At 39.5% G+C, this 26,276-nt stretch overlaps 1 protein-coding gene across 1 annotated transcript in view; it reads right to left on the bottom strand.

Annotated features, from left to right (window-relative positions):
- PLPPR5 (phospholipid phosphatase related 5) overlaps positions 1-1,335 on the bottom strand; it is a 156,729-nt gene extending 155,394 nt beyond the window's left edge. The window contains exon 1 of the mRNA XM_049875761.1: positions 1,099-1,335. Coding sequence (XP_049731718.1) covers positions 1,099-1,335 — 237 coding nt within the window. The remainder of the gene's footprint in view (positions 1-1,098) is intronic.
- Between the last annotated feature and the right edge of the window lie 24,941 nt (positions 1,336-26,276).

Raw genomic sequence — 26,276 nt, 5'->3', positions numbered from 1 at the left:
CCTAAAATCAAGGAAAAGACAAATATCCAAACCTAATGGATACAACAGATGTTCTTAACATTCCTTACTAGAATTTGCACATTCAGCCACTGAAAATAAAAACTTCATTGTCCCTTTCCTCTCACTTTCTAATTTTCTCTTTTTTATCTGTTAAACAGAGCAAAAGAGGCAGGGCTACAGCAAGGGAACCTCCAAGACATTGTCAAAGAAATCATAATGCAGCAGGTTTTCTAAAGAAACCCCTAATTCTCCCCCCAATAACTTTGTACCATATCCACATATGTCAATTATTATGTGATTATTATAACAGTAACTATATAGTTATGGGTGTGTGTGTACAGTCAGTCACACATACTCAGAATGAGTCCATAAATCCAAAGGCACTCTCAGCCAGGCTCTAAGCGAAAAGGACTTAAGCTGCCCAGGGAGTAAAAAAGAGGGAGTAGGGCTGCCTTTAAACACATCCTGAAGCGCTCTTGTAGTTTAAACACCAGCGCTGCTTTTCAGCAAGACACTGCTGTGGGCCGCTTCATTTACAAATTCTCATACTCTGTTTTGGGTATTTGTTTCCTGGTCAACTTGGTCCCATTTGTGCCCTCATCTTGAAACGGAAGACGGTGGTAAAATAAGAATACGCGCCCCGACTCCAGAAGCAGGCGTCCCTTTCACACCCCCAGAAACGGATCCCACTCTCCTAGCCAAACCCTGCTCCTGCTCATCTTCCAGGCTAAGAGCAGTCAGCGGAGCCAGGCCACACAGTGGATGAAGACTCATCCCAATGTCTTTCCTCTTTGCTAGCCCCGACCACCACCTATCACCTCCTTAGAGTCCCTATTAGCTCCCATCCCCCACTCCCATCACCCAACACCGCAGCCACCGCAGGGAGTGCGGGGGTGGCGTGCGGGAAGAGATGGGGGCTTCCTTCCCACCCGCCCTTCACGCCCCCTAGAAGAATGTCCTCTGGGAAAGGGCTCCCAACAACTTGCAGGAACTTAGAAGGCAAAGGCTGCCGCGCCCCGATCCTAACCCGGGCCTCAAGCCCGAAAGCCAGGGACGAAAGAAGGGAACTGGAGGCGAAGGCGAGCGCCCCGGGCTTACCACGAGCACGGGAACCCCGGCGGCCAGCGAGTAGAGGAGCACGGGGGGCACGGCGCTGCTGTCCTCTGGGCCCGGGTAGGGCTTGCGGTAGGCACTGTCGTGGCAGAAGAAGCCTTGCACGTTCACGGTGAACGTGTCGGTGTACTCGAAGTAGTACGCCAGCATCACCGTCCCTGCCATGATCACCATCTGGAAATAGAGCATGCTGCTGGTGAGCGCCGCGGGCAGCCGGGGCATGCACGCCTCCCGGGCCGGGCCGAAGCGGGCAACGGACACGGCGGGCCCCCTCCCCGCTCAGCCGAGGCAGCCACAGGGGGCGCGGCGGCGGGGGCGGCGGGAAGACCAGGCGCGGGAGGCGGGATGGAGCCGCTGGAGGAAGAGGCGGAGGCAGGTTCGGGTGTCGAGGTGCCGACAGGCTGCTGAGGAGGCGGCTACCCCCAGATGAGTCCCTGCTCCCCTCCCCGCCCCCTGCCCGCCGCAAGCGCCGCCCGCGGGGGCGCGGGGTGGCGCGGAAGGGCGGGTAGTCCCGGGCGACCGACAGCAGCCGCGGCACCCCGGCACGAGACCGTTCGCCGTGCAGCAGCGTGAGGTCAAGCCCCCAGGCCCGCCAGGAGGAGGCGGCGTCGGCGGACCGGTGGCAATAGCCGGGACGGTGGCACCTGTACCCCTCAGTGGGCGGATGCTGTGGAGCTGGAGATGCTCCTTGTCGGGGTAAAAAACAAAAATTAAAAAAAAAGGCGGGGGCGGGGGGAGAAGCAGTAGATAGAGATGGAGCTTCTAGAAACTCCCTTCCGAGGCAGCAGCTGGGCGGCTTCAGAAACCCGCACAGCGCCTGGGAAAATGGTTGCGTGGACGCATCTTCGGAGCGCAAACCCCTCCAAAGCCGAGAGTGCTCAATGCCGCGCGGCGAGTTTCAGCCGGTGCGTTCAGTCGGCGCTCTCTCGGAGTCCACAAGCCCCGCACAGAACGCGGTAATTTCTAGGCTCGATTAGAAACATAATTCTCAGAGGATTTTAGATTCCAGGATTCTTTGCCTCCCTTCCAGCTTCCTAGAGAGAAAATACAGAAATCATAACTCGGTAGTTCCTGAAACATCATTTCTTGTACATCAGCCCCTTCCTCGTTCACGTTTTCTCCTCTTGCTCATCTTCTCTCAGTCTCCCTTTATTAGCTGCTTGTGAGACGAAGCATTGCAGATTCCTGGGACCCAGCGGTGCCAGCCGCCAGGGAAGGGAAAAGGGCTAATATGCCTCATCTCGCTATTCCTTCATTTACAAAGAACTGCAGCGATTCCGAGATTCCCCAGAGTCAGGAAATATGTGGGAGACCAACGAAGGCTCACACCGCACGCATGCAAAATGCACCCATATGTGGGTATGCACGGGTGTGCGTGGGTATGTATGTAGTTATAGGTCTGCATATACGTAAAGCGCCCTTCTGTGATCTCTGTGGGTCCCTTCCTAAACACCAGTTTAGGCAGAGACTCTCAGGGGCCGCTTCGGGGAGCCTGACACAGCTCCCAGCTTCCACTCTGGTGAGCAGGTAAAGAAATAATGTATATACAAGGCAATGGGAGAAAATATTCCTAGAGTCCTGCCCTTTTAATTAAACCATAGGATTACCTTAGCAGGTGTCTAGAATGATAATTCATTTTAAAGAATTGGAGCTGGATGATTTTTAGTGATGAGAGTTTATTATCAAGAAAAACATCATTGTTAGGCTACAAAAAAGGACCGTTTAAATTTGGCAAATGATTGGTAGTTTGAGAATGAGGTAGTAATGGCTGTGTTGATTTCTTTAATGTAGAACACACATTATTACAAATATTCAACAACTAATTACAGGTTGCTGGATGGACAGCACTGAACAACATATATAACAAGCAGTTTTGGGCAGTGGGAGTAAACTGCTCTTAAATTTAACACAAGAGTGACTTACCATATTAGAAAATGTAACTATGACAAGGATATATGTCAAGGTTTCATTCAGAAAATCATTCCAAGATTGTAAGGGTATTTAAACTGCTCCTCTGGTTCTAAATAGGAATCCCCCACGCCATCCTACTTAATAGTTTTGGAAGAATAGTATTAACTTTTGAGGGTAATTTTGGATTAAGAAGACTCTATTTTTTTTAATGTAGGTGATTTATTCAAACCAATGAAAGTGTGTATTATTTTGAAAATTAAAATGCATTGTAATGCATTGTTCATGTGTATCGAGTACTTATCACTGTGCTTGTAACAAAACAGGGTCCCTTTCTGTCTTATCACTGATCTGTCCCCAGCTTGAACAGTGTATGGCACACTGTAAGGATTCAATTAATATTTGTTGAATAAATTAATGAATTTCCTCCTCTGAGAACAATAGACAAGCATTTTCACATATAAAACTTATGTCTGGGGTTGGAGAATCACAATCTTCATGCCTGTGCATAGATGTAGCCCACATACCATACTTACATGGACATATTAACATAGAAGTGAGATCATGTCAAAGCAGTGACTCTGGAATTAGACTGCCTTAGTTCAAACTCCAGGAGTCCCTGGTTGGTGCAAATGGTTAACACACTTCGCTGAAAACCAAAAGGTTGGAGGTTCAAGTTCACCCAGAGGCACCTTGGAAGAAAGGCATGGTGATCTAATTCTGAAAAATCAGCCATTGAAAATCCTGTGAAGCACAGGTCTACTCGGATATGCACAGGGTTGCCATGAGTCGGAGTACTTGGTGGCCACTGGCACTGATATTTCATGTCCCAGCTCTGCCATTTCCCAGCTCTGGAAGCCTAGGCAAGCTGCTTGACCTCTTTTTGCGTTAGTTTCATGGCTAGGGAAATGGAGATAATACTAGTACCTACTTTGCAGGGTTAATATGAATATTAAATGATAATCTGTTCATTATGTATGACACATAATAAGCACCTATATAGTGTTTTAATTCTATAAAATTTAACTTCTAGACTTAAACTTATCTAACCTAACTCAAGTAACCCAGTTCATTCCAATAGCTATCGGCAGTTACTTCCTTTTCATTCATATTGCTTACAAAATGCTTGTGAACATACCCATATTTCTGTAGGGGCGTATATTTTTTTCCTATAGATTTGTGCATATCCTGTCTTCTCTTTCAGATGTTATCCAATCTCAGGAATAAGATATTACTTTCCCTCAGAATCCTCAACATACACATTATTTGTCCCTATTAGGTGGTCAGATAGCATTGTTGATGGTTGACTAACCATCCAGTGCTAAAATTCAAAGTTAATACTGGATCTTCATACACGTTTTAAGGACATCAATATTAAATTCCCCTTCGACGAATACTTCAGCAGATTGGTTATTCATAGGAACAGTGAAAGGTGGATGAAAGAGCATGAACTCTGTGCCCTTAGGCTGGTTACTTTACCTTCCTGAGCCTGAGCTTCTTCAGGGGCAAAAAGAGCCAATTTTTGTTACCTCTGGGATTATTTTGAAGATAATATGAGAATCTATGAAGTACCTGACCCCTAAAATGTGCTTATTTAGTGTGTTTCTTCACTCTATTTTCTTATACTGTAAGTCATTTGAGCTAATTTTTTTTCAAAAAAAATATTTTCAAATGCAAAGAATACTTTGGAATCCTGCCTAAATTCTTAATTGAGCCTTATGCCCAAAGCATCATTGTGCTTTCAAATATATTATAGCAGTCAGTTTTCCTGACAAAAACACTGTCCTGTCCCTCAAACTCTCCCCATCCCACCTCCTACCATAGTGGAAATTCTAGGGTGAAAAATGTGGGATTTACAACTCTTCTGTTTCTAAACTTCAAGTGGTTCACCCCCATCATATTTATCATGAACAATGATAAATGCTTACATTAATTTTGAGGGGACTATTCATTTTTTATTCATCAGTTCTAACCAGCTCCCCCCCTCCCCACACACACAGGCACCAAATACTCATCTTTAGTAAGTACTAGTAATGTGCTAGACAAGCACGGGAAAATATAGTCCTTGTCTACATAATTTGTCATGTCTCTTCCACAGATAACAGACAAGTGTACAAACGTTGGGGTGAGAGGTTCTTTATGTTGGCAAAAAAAAAAAAAAAAAAAAAAGCCAATTGCAGTGGAGTCAATTTCGACTCATAGCAACGCTGTAGGGCAAAGCAGAACTTCCCCATAGCATTTCGAAAGCTGTAAATCTTTACAGCAGCAGACTGCCACATCTTTCTCCCAGGGAGCAAATGGTGGGTTCAAACCTAAGACCTTTTGGTTAGCAGCCTAGAGCTTAACCATTGCACCACCTCCTTTGTGTGGTAGCAAGTGCAACAACAAACTAAATAATCCTTGGGTAACTAAGCATTTCATATTTATGGATGGCCAGATAAGTGAATGCATTCTTCCTATTTAACTTTGAAAAACCTAAGGTGTCTACTCGAAGGGATTGGTACATGGCTCCAGGATTGTTTTAAAGTGGGTTCCATAGAACAAATCTGTGACTATGGGAAAGTCAAATGGAGATATTCTATTTAGGACCAAGGTTGTAGCCTTCATTGGCTTAACAGAATCTTTTTGGCGAAGAGATGCCTGAGTATTCTAAGGACCAACAAAGATATGAAATGTTAATGTTGGTTTCCATGTGTTTCTGGTAACTAAGATGAAAACTCAACCATTTTCCGGAAATTTTCTAAAGTCAAAAAAGGTGTGCAGGAGGGTTGTATCATTTCACCATACTTATTCAATCTGTATGCTGAGCAAATAATCTGAGAAGTTTGGACTAAATAAAGAACAGGGCATCAGGATTGGAGGAAGACTCATTAACAACCTGTTATCCAGATGACACAACCTTGCTTGCTGAAAGTGAAGAGGTTTTGAAGCACTTACTGATGAAGATCAAAGACTACAGCCTTCAGTATGGGTTACACCTGAACATAAAGAAAACAAACACAACTAGACCAATGAGCAACATCATGATAAACTGAGAAAAGATTGATGTTGTCATGTATTTCATTTTACTTGGATCCACAGTCAACACCCATGGAAGCAGCAGTCAAGAAATCAAAAGATGCATTGCATTGGGCAAATATGCTGCAAAAGATCTCTTTAGTGTTAAAAAGCAAAGATGACATTTCAAGGACTAAGGTGTACCTCACCCAAGAAGCCATGGTGTTTTTCAGTTACCTCATATGCATGTGAAATTTGGGCAATGAAAAAGGAAGACTGAAGAAGAATTGATGCCTTTGGATTGTGATGTTGGTGAAGAATATTGAATATACCATGGACTACCAGAAGAACAAACAGATCTGTCTTGGAGGAAGCACAGCCAGAATGCTCTTAGAAGTGAGAATGGTGAGACTTTGTCCCATGTACTTTGAACATGTGATTAGGAAGGACCACCAGTCCCTGGAGAAGGACATCATGCTTGGTAGGGTGGAAGGTCAGCAAAAGAGAAGAAGACCCTCCACAAGATAGACTGACAGTGGCTACAACAATGGGATCAAGCATAACAACAATTGTGAGGATGGCACTGAACTGGGTGGTGTTTCCATGTATTGTACATAGGGTCACTATGACTCGGAATTGACTCGACGGCACCTAACAACAACAAAAACACATATCAAAACAGAGAAAAAAGCATGCTTTCAATATATAAGTGAGATGATGGTATATCAAGGCTCTACATAAAACAGTAATTAGGGAAGCCACAAAAAAAGAGTAGATTCCGTCTCAAAACACACAATCACACACATACGCATGCGCAACCCTGCATTCATAATGCTAAACCTGAGGTAGAGATGTTTAAAGAGATTCAGGAGTGTGAAAAGTTAGATGACTTTGTACTAATGAGGAACTTTAAATATTAACATATAGATTGGAACAAGATCTCGTGGGAATGTATTTGGAAGGAGGTTATCTGAATAAACCAGTTAACTGCTTTCCTGAACAATTAAGGGCATCTGATCATTCATTCTAAAAAAAAATAATAATAATTCATTCTAATAATTATTAAATGTGGCCTTAAAAAGGCTATACCTTAACAGCTTAATTATGAACCAGATCTAGGGAAGGAACAAATACACTGCATTTCTAACTCCCAGAATATTTGTTATAGGAAGTACTCCTGAAACTTGAATAAGAAATAAATTGTGGAACTGGTCAACCTAATCTAAAAATGTCTAGATAAGTTCAAAGATACAACTTCTTCAAAGGCAAATTAAAGAGAGCTAGGAGTATTTGGAATTACACTCTTGATCTCTTATAATTGACATCATGTGGTACTGCATCCTCACAGAATGAACAGTGCTTGATTTTAGGAGGTGGGTGCTTTCTCAAGAAAACAGGAAGTAAAACAGCTAGTATAGTAATTTGAGTGTCGGCCTTTGAGGTTCCAGCTGCAATGGTATGTTTCTCTCAAAGGCCAGATGGTTCTGACCTGGACAAGTGGTACTTATCTTTAACTGGGAGTACTGAGAGATCTTTAAAGTTCCTTACTCTGTGACTGTATTACAGCTTATTCTGTTCTTCTACATTTCCAATATTTTAAGTTTTCACTTTCAAAACAAGTATCACAAAGTATACATTTTATTAGATAACCTAGTTATACTCTACTGAAGATACAAATATAACACTAATGGGCCAAGTACAAGAGCTTAAAGAAATTATACGGCTAGAAAAAATAAATGAATTGTGTACTCCTATATGCAACTAAATTTTTTAAAGTTTGCAAAAGTTAATTGGAACATGGTAATAATATTGCTTAGCTTCTGTGTTTTTTCCGTGTATCTCAGGTTTGCCCATCTTTAAAATTAGGTAATGAGTCTTAACTACATAGAGAAGTTGAATGGCTTATATTTATAAAAGGCTTAGTAATATTAAACCATTGGGAAACTCTGCATTAGAAAACATATTATCCTTAGGAAGAGGGAATGCATAATCTAAGTAGGTCCTGAATTTACACCCCCAACATTAAACTGCAACTCAGCTTAAACTCAGATCAATCACTGTCTGGACTGTTTCCACATCTGTGAATACAGATTATTTCCCACATGTTTTGATCATGAAAAGACACATTGTTTTGTTAAGTATAAATCCATGGATCCGTACAATCAGGGAACATTTCCAAATATTCAAGCTCCCTGAGAATAACTTAAAGCAATTATTAAGGAAGGAAACCCTTGAGCATGTCAGTGAAGTATGGTGGTCAAGCCCAAGAACTGAGAGCTCAACAGACCTGAGTGGTATCTTAGCCCTGTAGACTCATAATTGTGGGACCTTGGCCAAGTCATTTTAATTTTCAGTTTCTGCAGTATCCTCAAATGAGGATAATGCTGCTTACTTCACCAGGGTGTAGTACGGAGTCTGGGTCATTCATGACAATAAATGGCCATTACTGTTACTGTTACTATTCACCACACTCTGTAAAATTAATTCTGCCGCTGCCGGCTCAGCAAAACCTTCATTGATCCATTTGGAAATATGCTGCATAGAATCCCGCTGAAGTGTCTTTGTAACTTCATGTTTGTAAACCAACTTGAAGGCTTCCAAAAGTCAATATTTGTGTTATGAACAATGGGGGCCATCCTAAGCAAAATCATAAATCCTGCCAGCACTTTGGGAAGAAAGATTCTTTAGCAGTGATATGGAATGAATGGGGCAAACGAAGCTGACTGCAGCTGTAGGTCCTTTGTCAAAGATACAGATTGTGAATGCTAATCAGCATTTATTTTGGTTGTCCTTCAATGTCCTGAGTAAATGATCGAAATAAAACAATAGCCGAAACTAGATGCTCAAAATGGATCCTTTTGCTGGTATCTGGGTCATGATCAACTTGTAGTTCAGAAACTTTAAAAATTAGGATCAAGCAAATATAAACAAATCACTGTTCATAATCTTGATTAGTAAAAACCTGATATATGCAAAACCAGACTGTGCACACATACTGGAAGCCTCAGTTAAGTGGCATGGCTCTAGCAGTAGGACATTGCACACCATTTTTGGAAGAGAGGCAAATCAACACTGATGCTGTTTTATTCTTCCTTAAACTGGGGGTAGTTGTTAAACTGGGGATACTCTTCAGGCAACTGGGGGTAGTTGTGAGGATCAGACATATGTGGGTAAAACACCTCCCCGTTTCTGACATATACATTAGTTGCCGTTAAGTTGATTCCGACTCATGGAGATCCAATGTGTGTCAGAGTAGAACTATGCTCCATAGGGTTTCAAGGGCTGATTTTTTGGAAGCAGATCACCAGACCTTTCTTCTGAGGTGCCTCTGAGTAGACTTGAGCCTCTAACGTTATAGTTAGCAGCTGAATGTGTTCACTGTTTGCACCACCCAGGGATTTCTTCTGCCATACAAAAACTGAAACCTGCTGCTGTTAAGTTGATTCTAACTCATAGCGAACCTATAGGACAGAGTAGAGCCGCCTCATAGGGTTTTCAAGGAGCAGCTGGTGGATTCAAACTGCCGACCTTTTGGTTAGCAGCCTAAGCTCCTAACTACTGCACCATCAGGGCCCCTCTGCCATATAAAAAACCAAAACCAAACCCACTGCGGTCAAGTCGATTCCGACTCATAGCGACCCTAGAAGACAGAGTAGAACTGCCCCATAGAGCTTCCAAGGAGCACCTGGCAGATTTGAACTGCTGACCTCTTGGTTAGCAGCCGTAGTACTTAACCACCACGCCACCAGGGTTTCCCCTCTGCCATATAGTAGTCACAAAATAAATAGTGCGGTTGGTGTTGTTTCAAGAAAGCACACATATTTCAGGCATTTTTTCTTTTGTAACAACATTTAGAATTTATCCTACCATCAGCATTTGTAGAAAATCAATCTTCTACATCTTGTACTACTACAGCAATGAATATTAAAGAACTGAGCTTTGAAATAATGGTCCCAATCTCAAATCATCAAAGGAAAATGCGGTATAGTCAGTACATTTTGGTTACTAAGTTAAGAATTCTGACAAAAAAAAGGAAGAATTCTGTTAATAAAAACTGTAGTTCCCCAGGATATCCCATTCCATGAGATTTTTATGAAGTTAATTAAGGTTTTGCAATTTATCTTTCTGGGTTTTTATGGGAGATCTATATGAGTCAAAAGAAGTATTAAAGCAAGTCATCAGTGAGTAAAAACAAACTAAATATTTTATTCTTATCGTTAGATTAAACTGAAGACATTATTACACATTGAAGTATTGTTTGTAATAATGTAAATATGATTAATACCCTATTTAATAGCAAAAAGTGATCACCAGAAGAGTAAAGAATATGCACAGTCGTATGTTTTTCTTCCAAATACTTGTCCAACCATTCTTTCAAAATGATTTTGTTTAACAGTAATACAATGTAAAATTTTCATTATGTGGTATCTTCCAATTCAGTAATTAGGATATTGTTTTAAAAAAAAATTTTTTTTCTTTCCTTCCAAAATTATTTTCCTTGTTCCTAATTTTGAACTCTTAGTGGGGAGAAAAGTCCAGTAATTTAATAATCCATTCAAGTATGATGAAATTACAGCAAGAAAATAAAGCCAGAAATTTTTGCCTCTTCACTAAAATAGCATTCTGAAAATCATCTGAAATTTTTATGGAAAAAAACCCTCTAGACAATGGCAATTCACCCTTCTTTGCCTTCTTCATGGCACAATGCCTCACTCAAAGATGATTGGGAAACTGGAGAAAGCATGAAGAAGAATATTTTCCCTAAATCAATTATAATGTACTCAGTGGTGACAGGACTTGGAGCCCTGGTGGTACGGTGGTTAAGAGCTCGGCTGCTGACCAAAAGGTCAGCAGTTCCATTCTACCAGCCACTCCTTGGAAACCTTATGGGGCAGTTCTGTTCTGTCCTATAGGGTTGCTATGAGTCAGAATCGACTCCATGGCAATGGGTTTTTGTTTTTAATGGTGACTAGTCAGAAGAAATGTTGAGGTGATCTACTAGTTGAATCCCATTTATTATAGAGAAAAAAATCAAATCCCAAAGTGATTGAGGTCATAAAGCCACAGAGCAAGGAAAAGAACCTCTGTTTCCTAATTTCCAATCCAATTTGTTCCCGAGTTTTTTTTTTTTTTCCCGTAGAAACAAAGTCATGCTTCTATAATAATCAAGTAGCTTAATTCTTTTTTACTGAGATTATCTGTAGCTGTATCTTAAAGTGTATTTAAATGACTTTGCATGAGAAAGGATTTCAGGCATGTCCTAAATATAGGTGCTTCGCTGCTTAATCCAGAAGTTCTTCCACTGTAAAACCCTGTGTTTTTACATGTCTACTTGAGCAATCCAAAGATAAATGTCAAGGACTAAGAGTTTGTGTGAGAAAGATCACAGTTTTCATGAAAAACCAGTTGCCATTGAGTCAATTCCAACTCATGGGCACCCCATGTGTGTCACACAAGACCTGTGCTCCAATAGGTTTTCAATGGTTGATTTTTTGAAAGTAGATTGCCAAGCTTCCCAGTGGACTTGAACCTCTAACGTTTCAGTTAGCTGCGAGAGTGTTAACTATTTGTACCACCCAGGATTCCACAGTTCACACGATGGTCTTAATAATAACATGTGTCGTTACTTGTGAGAATTGAACAAGACAGCATATACAAAGGTACATTCTAACTTATACTGCAAAAGGAACTATAACAGTTGTATCTGCAGTTTCACTCGTAAGACTTTAAAAAAAAAAAAAAAAAAACCGTTGCTGTCGAGTTGATTCCGACTCATAGCGCCCCTACAGAACAGAGTAGAACTGCCCCATACAGTTTTCAAGGATCACCTGGTGAATTGAAACTGCCAACCTTTATGGTTAGCAGCCGTAGCTCTTAACCACTATCATACCAGGGTTTCCAAAGACTTACTAACTCAAAAAAAAAAAAAAAAGTAAATTACTAATGACAGCATTCCAGGCATGTGAAATGAATTTGGGGCAAAATGGATGAAATACGTGATAGTTGCAGCACCTCACACAATACACACAGTGTACCACACCATACAGAGGCTTCAATTTAAAACTTGAATCTGCAGACTTTTAAGCCTAGCCTAATTGTAGTTCTGCTGTAGCACAAAATGGAAATGTTCCTTAGTGATACAGAATTTTTATTTTGGTGTTGAGTGGACCTGTAGATGGGACCCTAGGCTTGTGGGGTAGGTGCTCCTCCATCCTTTTAACACTTGATAATCCAGGTGGGCTGGTGAACCAGAAATGGAAGATTAGAGAAGGATTGGGGATATCCATCCATTTCTCTCCCAATTTGAAATATGAGAGTGTTTTATTAGTTTAACTACATGAAACTTAAGAGCTACGGCAAGCTACGGCTGCTAACCAAAAGAACTGCCCTATGGGGCAGTTCTACTCTGTCCTATAGGGTCGCTATGAGTCTGAATTGAGTCGATGGCAATGGGTTTGTTGGTTTGTTGGTTTTTAATGAAATTACCATTTTTAAAAGTGAGGAACAGTTGATTATTGGCAGTTTCAAGTGAACCAACCTATTCAAGATCATTACACATGGTGATCTATAAATTATTACATTGAAAAATAATAAATTATATTTACTCTTTTTTATGATATTTATGCCTTCCAATCTGATAGATTGCCAGTTTAACTTTTTAAAGTTAAGTTTGAGACCAAGTGAATTTTTATGAGTTCAAAGTGAATCGATGGCACATAACTTTAATGATTCACTTGGCATTACAACTGCACTGAAACCCTCCTTAACATAATTTTTATACTATAAATGTTGATACCTGAGGGACAGTCTTGCTCACTCGTTCAGCCAGAAATATAAAATGAATAAAATATAAGGCGTGTGGGCAAAGCACACATATTTTTTATCTTTGGGTCAGAAATTTAATTGCTTCCTCTTGCTCATACTGATAACGAAGCTATACGTTACGCTCCAGCAATTGCAACAAATCAATTACTGACAAGTAACGGAGTCCAGTCAGTATCAAGTGAGATAAGGGTACTTAGAAATCAGCTTCATCAGAGGGCTTTACCAATGTGGTCTCGGCCACCCAAGCCTCCTTTATATTTAACCCTTTCAAGACTCAATTATTTTCTGCTTTGAATTTTTTGTTGATACCATGTGTTTTCATTAATGAAGTGCATACTAAATCATTGAGGGTCTTTGAATTTTGGATAGGTACTATGGATTTTTTTTCTTGCCTAATCTCACCAATCCTACCCTCAGAGTCCAGAGGGACACCTGTGTCCCACTAACTCTATCTTCCCCCCAAAAGTCCAGTGGGACATATCTGTCCCAAATAACTTTATCAACATCCTTATTTTTCATGCCCAAAACGTTGATTCAGCACCACCTTATACAATGCCCTGTAAATGCAGTAATTTGTAGCACACACTCATTTTTTTTTTTTTTTCATTTTAAACTGTTATAAATGTCTCCACCTGCATGCAGCACATACTGTCTGTTGGAGAGTAGCTTGCCAATAAACCCCAGAGGTGGAAAATGTATATGGTTGCTATATGTACCATGGTCACGAAATTAAGTATCACCTTCTTTTCTCCAGGGGGATACAGGAAACAGGTAAAATATGCATCTATCATATCATCATCAGATTACATGAAACCCCCAGTTTGCTGGTGCTATTCAAAGCAAGTTTACCAAATTCCTAGCTTCTAGGAAGTTACTACATAAAATAACCTTTTACTAGAAAAGCATGCAAACTATCGCCTTGAACATGCTTAGAAACATATTTATTAAGAACTCACTATGTGCAAAGATCTCTACAAGGCATGGCACAATAGATTATATCTCACTTGCTAACAAACTGACTATAAAAAATAGTTAATGTTATGAGTTTCCACACCTGAAAATCAGGAAGATAAAAATTTCTAAAAATATGTATTATGCTATCTTCACTTGGTGGTAGGTGGAAGACAGATACATTTGACTACTTACTATGTGTCAGACACTTCACATGCTTTATCTTATTTAATTCTTTTGAGGATCTTATGAAGTGTCATTACACCCCACTGCAAAATCCGAGATTCAGAGAGACTTTCCACTTGCCCACAATTACTAAGGAGCAGAACTGGTGTGTAAATCTATCTTTGGGTAGTTTCCAAGACATTTCTATTGCCTTGGGTTAACAATTTTTAATATGTCATGCTGATTCTGTAAATACCATTATGTGTATTAAAAGATATATTTTAATATACTGTGGTATACCCATACAATAGAATACTATTCAACAATGAAAAGGAATAAAACTTCAAAACTTGGGTTAATCTTAAAGGCATTCCACTGAGGGAAAGATGCCAGTTTCAAAAGGTTGCCTAGTCTAGGATTCAATTTATATGTCATTCTTGAACTGGCAAATCAATAGTGATGGAGAACAGATCAGTGGTTGGCAGGGCTAGAAGTGGGAGGTATGATTATAAGACACAGAAAAGTTCTTCGTTCTTCAGGGTGAAGGAACTGCTCTGCTTCCCAATGGTTGTGGTGATTATCTGAATCTGTACGTTTGTTATAATTCAGATAACTGTACACAAAACATGTCAGTAAAAGAAAAAAAAAGAAATATTTCAAGCATGGAAAGATTGTAGAAAAGACCTCAATATAAAAATACAGTTTTTGATATTTTTATGGTTCTTTCACAAGGAGGTGACATGTTTTTTGAGTTTGTAGTCCCATATGGAAAGGTACATATTCTGATTTATCTGTATTTATAAGATGATAAAACATGCTGCTTAGAAACAATAGAGACTGATACATAACTGCAAAGGTCTTTTGAAGTTTTTTGTTTTATTTTGTTTTATCCTAAGGAATACCGTGAACATCTCAGACAAAAATCACTGTATATAAAGGAAGATCCCATCCAACAGCTGGAGAAAATGTAAATAATGTCCTGCAGCTCTTTCCCATGATGGATAGTAGCAGCAATTGGCATTCTATCCCAGGGATTAGAAGGAAATGTATCAATTCCTGTGGAGAACTAGGGGACTGGGAAGGAAACATTGACAAAACCACATTTGTGCCAACTGAGCTTAGAAAAAAAGCATTTGGACAGAGGTTGGCGTTAGTGAAGAGAGAAAGTAACAGAATTCAGCCTGGTCCTACTAGATAGTGTATCACCTTCTAGCAACATCCACTGATCATGTCCATTTGCCGTTACCTAAAGCTAACAGCTGAGTCAGGATTGACTTCCATCCTTGAAAGGTTAATGACAGAGACTGGGAGAAGGAGGAACTGACCCTTTAAGCAGTTCTCTTGTACCTTCCAAAGGTTATTGAGCTTTCCCAGGACTGCTGAGCACTTTATTATATGAGTTAATGTATGTGAAGAGGGTACAATAAACCAGAGGGTACCATGCACGCTCTTGTTATTATTAACCTTGAAACCGGGAGACTGACTCAATGGAATGTATTAAACTGGAGGGTTAACATTTGTAAGGTAGTCAAAATACCAAAAGCTCAGTCTTCCAAAATTTTAACCATGCATTTCAGGTAAACATAATCCATATGCGCCTGTACATTGTGCAAATATTCATACTGCACATTAATAAACACATATAAATGAGTTAAAAATTGTGAATTACTCTGTAAAATCACAGCAGCCCATTTTGATGGGAAGATTACCCTTTCAGAAAAAATCCATTAAAATGCAAATATGCTAAATAAATCAAATTTGAGGGGTCAGATTTTCTGGGAAAGTACAATCTGTTAGCAATATTGCATCTCTACAGAATTTCCATGTGAATTGTACTAATGACGTGCAGACTGAGAGCACAATGAAAGAAAAATTTCTAAGACTATGGGCTTCAGTTTTAGCAGATGTTGTGTGTTCCAATAACTAAATCAAAAGGAGATGGAGAAGAATCTTTGCACACACTTTACATATAATTACTGGGAGAGATACTCTATGAAGAGCAATTAAGAGGGGAAATAAACAAGTATACAGCATTTTAAAATAGCATAATGTATACCCACTGTATACCAACATATCAAGTGCATTTAAAATATTCCACTATTATCTTTTTACCAGGCATACTGAGTAAAGTCTTAAGTCTGTTTTAACAATGACTTACTCAGGCAAAGCTCCTTTCAACCCAACTGATTCACAAGTGATACTGAGGATGTCACATTTGATGCATCTCTGGCTCCCAGGCTTCTGAAATGAAAACTAAGATTTAGACTGAGATAGTAAATAACTATTTGGTTTATCATCAGCGCCTTGTTCTGCCAAATGCTTAGTCTTGTCCTTTTGAAGTCATCCAAGCAGGACTGTCCAAAGCCACTGTCTGAAGTAACATGCACAAAGGAAGTCTTCCAGACTCACAAAACACTGCTTTTTTTAGCCTTTTTTATACACTTTGGAGCACCTGCATCCTAACCATATTCCGCGATTTGATCCTTCTTTTCTCTGGCAGTGGTCCCCAAACTTTGCTGCACATTGGAATTACCTGGGGAGCTTTTAAAAATCTTGCTGCCCAGGTCACCCCTCACGCCAATTTAAGCTGAATGTCTAGGGGTGGGAACCAGGCATTCATATTTTTTTCATAATCCCCAGGTGGATTTCAATGTGCATCCAAAGTTGGGAACCATTGCTCTGTGGTCAATCTGACATGTGGCATCGTGCCTGACACATGGCTGAAATTACACATGTATTTGTAGAATAAATGGAAGAATCTAGCCTCAGATCAAAAGGTCTTTTAGCTATTGATGTTCAATTTCACCTTCGTTGCAGAATTTCTCCAACACTCACTCCCTCAGAATACATGGACAAATGTCAAACTTCATTAGTTACAGATAATCAATGCCATATATTGTATCAAATTATTAAATTACCAAATGTATATGGTAGTCAGAATGTACTAAGGGGAACATTTTCATACACTATTTGTAGAATGTGAATTCATACAGCCTCATTAGAAAGCTAATACCTGATATGTAACAAGAACTGGCTTCTTGACCTGTTAAGTGCATATTTTTCAATCTGTACTAAGAAAATAGTTACAAATTAAGGAAAAACATTGTGGTTTGACAGCATGATTTATAATGATGGGATGAAAAAACCTAAATATTCAGCAATAGGAAAATGGTGTAATAAATTATGAAATAGAAACACAGTAGTGCATTTTACAACTCAGCACTTCGCCATATTGGCCTGTTTTCAGCCTGTACTCACTATGCCCCTCTAATTATAAGTCATTTGCACGTGTAGAGTGCTGCTTTGGAGGCTCCTCCCTGCCCTCTTTGCCTACTTACCTCTTGCTCATACTTTGTATTTCAACTTTATATTCCAGATAGTAAGAATGAAGACTTTCCCACACTGTGTAAGTATATACAGCTTCATATTTCCTTGTGGAGGGACCTCCACTACAGTAACACTCCTCATTGTCTTGCTCATTTCTCCCCAAGTAGGAGAAGTGATTTACTTTACTGAGAGTGATAGTGGCATTCGTTGGTTCACATTTTACCACTTGGTAAAGCTTATCTATTTAAAGACTGCAAGTTCTGGAGATTCACTTCCTTCTTTTGTAGGCAGGCAACAATTCTGTCTTAGAGATACACTTTTATTCCTTGAATAAGTTCTTTAAATCTCTGAGCTTGGGATAGCGGGGGAGGTGGAAAATATTGACATTCCCCTTTGGCTATGGATCTATAGGCGTAGTTTATATTCATTTGCTTATTCCTGTGTGTAATTTTTCAAGTAAATGTTATTATATATTAGCCTCCTTGTTGTTGTTGTGGTTAATTGTCATTGAATTGGATCCCAACTTATGACAACCCCATGAATAATGGAATTGGACCATTGTGACCCGTAGGCTTTTCATTGATTTTTTTCAGAAGTAGATCTCCAGACCTTTCTTCCTAGTTCATATTAGTCTGGGAATGCCACTGAAACCTGATCAGCATCATAGCAGCACTGACAAATGGGTAGTAACTGCACTTAAGGTACATTAGCCCCCTGGGACTCCAATATTGCAGACAATTTTAAAAAGTTAAGTATAAGGGTAAGAGTAAGGGATAGTAGAACAGTAAGAGCTGAAAATGTTTGAAAATATCGAAGATTTCTTAGTGTCAAGGAGGTCAAGGAGGGAGAGAAGCTGATGACTGAGAAGTGAAAGGACACTGACCGAATCTGCAGACAAGGGGAATTAGGAGAGTCAGAGCCACTGGATTTGGTAATTAGGTAACTGGTGAGCTGTAAAATTTTATTCTCTGTGGAATACTCAAAGAGGAAGCCATATTTCAGAAGGCAGTAAGATAATAGAGGCAGTGGGCCCAAAATATTTGTTCTAGAAGTTTGAGAATAAATAATGTGAGGGGCATAGAACAGTGGCTGGAAAAGGTAGCAAGGTATAGACTGTGTTTTGTTTTCTCATAAAAGAGAAGGCCAGAGCACACATTTGATGATTAAGAACCTCTAGATGTATGAGTGAAAGAAGGAGTCAGAAGGGGAAGGACCCGTTCATGGCAGTAGATTTTGAGAGAGACAGAAGAGGTTGAGGTGAGATAGGCAATGGTACAAGCTTTTGTGGAGGTGTCCTTCCTTCACTGGGACTGAAGGATAAACGTAGCCATAGCAACTCATGAAAACAAAAAGAAGCTAGCGAGGTCCTCTACCAGGGGAAAGTTGAGAGAAGACGGCCAGAGAAAAAGCAGACCAATAAAAAATATAATGTTCTCAAGAAGATGCATGGCTCTCACTTTATCTAGAAACAAGCACCATTTTCACTTTCATTTAGCTTTGGTATTAAAGTCTTTTTTTTAGATTGGAGAGAAAGTGAGAAGTGTACTAAAATAGAACACACTAACCCAATTGAAAAGCAGAGTTTTAGAATGATACGTAAATGTGAAGGGACTTTGGTATCGCAATTTGGAAACCCAAACTCCCATGAGAACAAGGCTCAATTTTGAAGTTGAAAGGCAGACCTTAAGGTCCCTGCCTCCAAGAAACATAACCCTCCATTTGCTGGAATCTTTCTATCCCCCATGCCACCCCTTTCTTCCCTATCCCTTTGGGAAAAATGTCAAAGACACAAACACTTTTATTTTTCTCTTTTAGCAGCAAAAATACCTTATGAATATGACTCCTTTTTTTTTTTTTTAAGGTCTTATATCAGAGCAATTAAAGTTGTGCCAAACTCACTGATTGATCCAATGCCATGTTTTCAGGCTGAACTAAGTCATGGGACCCCTCGAATCAGCATAGCATGTGAAGAAGGCAAAACCTAAAATTAATCCCACAAGGCTTTCACAAGGCCTACCACTTGTCATTGAAAAGCGGTAATGTGTTATGACTTTTTTTTCTTTTTTTTGAGAAAGATGAAAACATTTCAAAAGGCAGACTAACAAAAAATTGTACTTAAAACAAAAGGCTAACAACAATGTAGTCATTGGTTACATTTTATATGATTACATATAAAATCAGTACATCATTAAGAATGATTTTCTTTGAGGACCTTGAAGCACAGAGAATGAGTTTGGAAATTATCAATTTTCAACTGTTCCCATTTAAAAAATAGGACTATGGAGGAAGAAGAGGAATAAGATATTTCAGTGATTTATCAGTGAGTTAGTATCAATTGAAAATGAAATTCTTAATACGAAAGCATGAATAAATCGAGTTATAGAAGGGTACTAGCTACTTTAAGGATGTAATAATAAAACCAAAAACTGCAACTTATTATGTGTCCTACATACTAGGCATTGTACTAATTACCTTACTTTTTTCTTTTTCCACTATTATTAAGAAACATTTCAAACATTCAGAAGAATGCAGAAGTAATATCCAAAAAACTTGTGTGTCCACCACCTAGATTTACCAAAAATATTATGGAAATTCCCCAAAGTATAGAAAAATTAAGAGCATGATATAATAAACCCTCCTCTTCTTATTCTCTGCCTCTAATAACTATTACCTCACAATCAGTCTCACTCTCCATTCCCCCAGATTATTTTGAAGCAAATTCCCAACATGTCATTTCATCCATAAATAATTTACTAATATCTCCACATGATAAGAATACTTTTTCAAATAAAACAAAAAAGAATGATCACACTTAATAATTCATATTAACTGTTTTATATCATCCAATATACACTCAGTATTCAGATTTTTTTCTATTGTCTCATTTTTTATTTTTATAATTTGTTCAAATAAAGGTACAGGTAAGGAATAAATTTTGCAATTGGTCTTCAATGAAATGGAAAAACTAATCACCAACTTTATATGGAAAGGAAAGATGTCCCGGATAAGTAAAGCAATATTGAAGGAAAAGAGCAAAGTAGGAGGCCTCACACTACCTGATCTCAGAAGCTACTATACAGCCACAGTAGTCAAAATAACCTGGTATTGGTACAGTATCAGACACATAGGCCAATGGAACAGAAGTGAGAACCCAGATGTAAATCCATTCACTTATGGTCAGTTGATCTTTGACAAAGGATCAAAGTCCATTAAATGGGGAAAAGTTAGTCTTTTTAACAAATGGTGCTGGCAAACAGGATGTCCATCTGTAAAAATATAAAAAAGAAAGAAAAAACATGACCCATGCCTCACACCATACACAAAACTAACTCAAAATGGATCAAAGACCTAAATGTAAAACCTAAAACGATAAAGATCAGGGACAAAAAAATAGTGACAATGCTAGTGGCCCTAATACATGGCATAAATACAATACATATCACAAATGACAATGCACAAACGTCAGAAGATAAACTAGGTAAGTGAGAGTTCCTAAAAAACAAGCACTTACGCTTATCAAAAGATTTTACCAAAAGAGTAAAAAGAGAACCTACAGACCTGGAAAGAAATTTTGGCTGTGGTATATTCGACAACGGTCTGATCTCTAAAATCTATAGAATACTTCAGCACCTCAGCAACAAATAGACAAATAACTCAATTAAAAAATGGGCAAAGGATATGAACAGACACTGCACCAAAGAAGACATTCAGGCAGCTAACAAACACGTGAGGAAATGCTCGTGACCATTAGCCATTAGAAAAATGTAAATCAAAACTGCAATGACATACCATCTCACCCCAACATTACTGGGACTAGTTAAAAAAATAAAAGTAAAAAAAAACGGAAAATAACAAATGTTGGAGAGGTTGCAGGGAGATTGGAACTCTTAGGCACTGCAGGTAGGAAGGTAAATTGGTAAACCACAATGGAAAAGATTATGGCATCTCCTTAATTGCTAGAAATAGAAATACCATATGTCATAGCAATTTCACTCCTAGGAATATATCCTGGAGAAATAAGAGCCATCACATGAATAGACATATGTACATCTATGTTCACAACAGCAAAAAGGTGGAAACAACCTAAGTGCCCATCAACAGATGAATGCATAAAGAATTATGGTACATACACACAATGGAATATTACACAACAAAAAAGAACAATGATGAATCTACAAAACATTTTACAATATAGGTGAAACAGGAGGGTATTATGCTGAGCAAATAAATCAATCACAGTAGGACAAATATTGTATGAGACCACTATTTTAAAAACCGAAGGAAAGGCTTACACACAGAAAAAAAATCTTTGATGGTTACGGGGTCGGGGAACGGAGGGAAAAATCATTTACTAGATAGTAAATGATAGACAATGTAGGGGAAGTCAACACAACTTGACCAAGGCAAAGTCATAGAAGCTTTCTAGACACATCCGAACACCCTGAGGGACTGAGTTACTGGGGCTGAGGGTTGGGAGCCATGGTCTTAGGAAACACCTAGATTAATTGGCATAACATAGTTCATAAAGAAAATGTCCTACATCCTGCTTTGATGACTAGTGTCTGGGGTCTTAAAAGCTTGTGTGTGGCCATCTAAGATGCATCTATTGGTCCCAGCAAGTTTGGGGCAAAGGAGAATGAAGCAAACCAAAGACACAAAGAAAATTTTAGTCTAAAGGACCACATGAATTACAGCCTCCACCAGCCTGAGCCCAAAAGGACTAGATAGTGCCTGGCTACCACCACCAACCACTCTGACAAGGATCACAACAGAGGGTCCAGGGCACAGTGGGGGAAAATGTAGAACAAAATTCAAATTCATAAAAAATGACCAGGCTTACTGGTCTAGTGGTAGTTGGAGGAACCTCCAAGACTATGCTCCCCCCGACCACACCCTAAATCAGAACTGAAGCCACTCCCATAGTCCACCTTTCAGCCAAAGAATAACAGGCCTATAAATTAAGCAATAACACACGTGAGGAATGTGTTTCATAATTCAATCAAGGATACAAACCAAATGAGCAACACCTGCCCAAAAACAAAGACAAGAAAGCAGTAAGGGACAGGAAAACTAGATGAATGGACACTGAGAATTCAGGGTGGAAAGTGAAAGGGAGAAAGTGCTGACACATTGCAGGGATCGCAACTAATGTCACAAAACAATTTGTGTATAAAATCTTTGAATGAATAACTAATTTGTTCTGTAAGATTTTATCTAAAACACAGTAAAATTTTTTAAATATCAAAAAAAAAAACATACTATGTAGCTACAGTAAAAAAAATCTGTGTTTTGGCAATTGGTTGTAATTGCTCATAATTCTATGTTAATTTATAGGAATGGCTGGTGGATTTGAACTGTGGTTAAGAGCTACAGCTGCTAATCGAAAGGTTGGCTGTTGGAATCCACCAGTCGCTCCTTGGAAACCCTATGGGGCAGTTCTACTCTGTACTATAGGGTCACTATGAGTCAGAATCAACTCTAAGACAACAGAATTGGTAAGGTCATTTAGAAGGATGGAATTATGAAAATCTGTCCCATAAGGTCTCTAAGAGTTGGAATCCACTCAATCGCATGCAACAACAACGTCAGTTAATATGTTTCTCCATCCCCTGTATTTATATCTGTTGGAAGGTAGATCTAGTTCTGTTTTGTTTTTTGGCAAGAATACTTCTTAAGTGTTGGTGTGTACTTCTGTTAGGAAATACATAATATCTGTTTTGTTTTATTTTGCTTTGTTTTTCTCTGCTAGTGATATTATCAACCATTGATGATTATTGCCTAGATGATTATTACTTATCTCTTTTATAAAATAATTTTTATTGTGCTTTAAGTGCAAGTTTACAAATCAAGTCAGTCTCTCACACAAAAATCCGTATACACCTTGCTACACACTCCCAATTACTCTCCCCCTAATTAGACAGCCTGCTTTCTCCCTGCACTCTCTCTTTTCGTGTCCATTTCGCCAGCTTCTAACCCCTCCACCCTCTCATCTCCCCTCCAGGCAGGAGATGCCAACATAGTCTCAAGTGTCCACCTGATCCAAGAAGCTCACTCCTCACCAGCATCTCTCTCCAACTCATTGTCCAGTCCAATCCATGTCTGAAGAGTTGGCTTCAGGAATGGTTCCTGACCTGGGCCAACAGAAGGTCTGGGGGCCATGACCACTGGGGTCCTTCTAGTCTCAGTCAGACCATTAAGTCTGGTCTTATGAGAATTTGGGGTCTGCGTCCCACTGCTCTCCTGCTCCCTCAGGGGTTCTCTGTTGTGTTCCCTGTCAGGGCAGTCATCGGTTGTAGCCAGGCACCACCTAGTTCTTCTGGTCTCAGGATGATGTAATGTCTGGATCATGTGGCCCTTTCTGTCTCTTGGGCTCGTAATCGCCTTGTGTCCTTGGTGTTCTTCATTCTCCTTTGATCCAGGTGGGTTGAGACCAATTGATGCATCTTAGATGGCTGCTTGCTAACATTTAAGACCCCAGACGCCCCTCTTCAAAGTGGGATACAGAATGTTTTCTTAATAGATTTTATTATGCCAATTGACTTAGATGTCCCCTGAAACCATGGTCCCCAGACCCCTGCCCCTGCTACGCTGGCCTTCGAAGTATTCAGCTTATTCAGGAAACTTCTTTGCTTTTGGTTTAGTCCAATTGTGCTGACCTCCCCTGTATTGTGTGCTGTCTTTCCCTTCACCTAAAGTGGGTGGGTTTTAAAGTAGTTCTTATCTACTGTCTAATCAGAGAGTGCCCGTCTCCTACTCTCCCTCACTCACCCCTCTCTTAACCACGAAAGAGTGTTTTCTTCTCCGTTTAAACTATTTCTCAAGTTCTTAAACAATATTTGTCCTTTTGCAACTGACTAATTTCACTCAGCATAATGCCTTCCAGGTACCTCCATGTTATGAAATGTTTCACAGACTCCTCACTGTTCTTTATCGATGCATAGTATTCCATTGTGTGAATATACCATAATTTATTTATCCATTCATCCGTTGATGGACACCTTAGTTGCTTCTATCTTTTTTGCTATTGTAAACAATGCTGCAATAAACATGGGCATGCATATATCTGTTCGTGTAAAGGCTCTTTTTTCTCTAGGATATATTCCCAGGAGTTGGATTGCTGGATCGTACGGAAGTTCTATTTCTAGCTTTTTAAGGAAGCGCCAAATCGATTTCCAAAGTGGTTGTACCGTTTTGCATTCCCACCAGCAGTGTATAAGTGTTCCAATCTCTCCACAACCTCTCCAACACTTACTCTTTTGTGTTTTTTGTATTAATGCCAGCATTGTTGGAGTGAGACGAAATCTCATTGTAGTTTTGATCTGCATGTCTCTAATGGCGAATGATCATGAACATTTTCTCATAAATCTGTTAGCTACCTGAATGTCTTCTTTAGTGAAGTATCTATTCATATCTTTTGACCACTTTTTCATTGGGATATTTGTCTTTTTGCAGTTGAGTTTTTGCAGTATCATGTAGATTTTAGAGATCAGGCGCTGATCAGAAATGTCATAGCTAAAAACTTTTTCCCAGTCTGTAGGTAGTCTTTTTACTCTTTCGGCGAAGTCTTTGGATGAGTATAGGTGTTTGATTTTTAGGAGCTCCCAGTTATCTAGTTTTTCTTCTACATTCTTTATAATGTTTTGTATACTGTTTATGCCATGTATTAGGGCTCCTAACGTTGTCCCTATTTTTTCATCCACAATCTTTATCGTTTTAGATTTTATATTTAGGTCTTTGATCCATTTTGAGTTAGTTTTTGTGCATGGAGTGAGGTATGGGTCTTGTTTCATTTTTTTGCAGGTGGATATCCAGTTACGCCAGCACCGTTTGTTAAAAAGACTACCTTTTCCCCATTTAACTGTTTTGGAGCCTTTGTCAAATATCAACTGCTCCTTTGTGGGTGGATTTATGTCTCGATTCTCAATTTTGTTCCATTGGTCCATGTATCTGTTGTTGTACCAGTACCAGGCTGTTTTGACTACTGTGGCAGTATAATAGGTTCTAAAATCAGGTAAAGTAAGGCCTCCCACTTTCTTCTTCTTTTTCAGTAAATGCCTTATTTATCTGGGGCCTCTTTCCCTTCCATAGGAAATTGGTGATTTGTTTCTCCATCTCATTAAACAATGTCCTTGGGATTTGGATCTTAATTGCATTAAATGTATAGATCGCTTTTGGTAGAACTTGTTGTTGTTGTTGTTAGGTTCTGTCGAGTTGGTTCCAACTCATAGCGACCCTTTGCACAACAGAACGAAACACTGCCCTGTCCTGTGCCATCCTTACAATCGTTTTTATGCTTGAGCTCATTGTTGCAGCCACTGTGTCAATCCACCTCGTTGAGGGTCTTCCTCTTTTCCGCTGACCCTGTACTCTGCCAAGCATGATGTCCTTCTCCAGGGACTGATCCCTCCTGACAACATGTCCAAAGTATGTAAGACGCAGTCTCACCATCCTTGCTTCTAAGGAGCATTCTGGCCGCACTTCTTCCAAGACATTTCTTCGTTCTTTTGGCAATCCATGGTATATTCAATATTCTTCGCCAACACCACAATTCAAAAGCATCAACTCTTGTTCAGTCTTCTTTATTCATTGTCCAGCTTTCACATGCATATGATGTGATTGAAAATACCATGGCTTGGGTCAGGCACACCTTAGTCTTCAGGGTGACATCTTTGCTCTTCAACACTTTGAAGAGGTCCTCTGCAGCAGATTTGCCCAATGCAATGCGTCTTTTGATTTCTTGACTGCTGCTTCCATGGCTGTTGATTGTGGATCGAAGTAAAATGAAATTCTTGACAACTTCAATCTTTTCTCTGTTTATCATGATGTTGCTCATTGGTCCACTTGTGAGGATTTATGTTTTCTTTAAGTTGAGGTGTAATCCATACTGAAGGCTGTGGTCTTTGATCTTCATCAGTGCTTCAAGTCCTCTTCATTTTCAGCAAGCAAGGTTGTGTCATCTGCATAACACAGGTTGTTAATGAGTCTTCCTC

Source organism: Elephas maximus, chromosome 3 (genome assembly GCF_024166365.1).
Source record: "Elephas maximus indicus isolate mEleMax1 chromosome 3, mEleMax1 primary haplotype, whole genome shotgun sequence".
Taxonomy (NCBI): Eukaryota; Metazoa; Chordata; class Mammalia; order Proboscidea; family Elephantidae; genus Elephas; species Elephas maximus.
The sequence above is the reverse complement of the archived record's forward strand: the minus strand, read 5'-3'. Positions and strand labels throughout refer to the sequence as shown.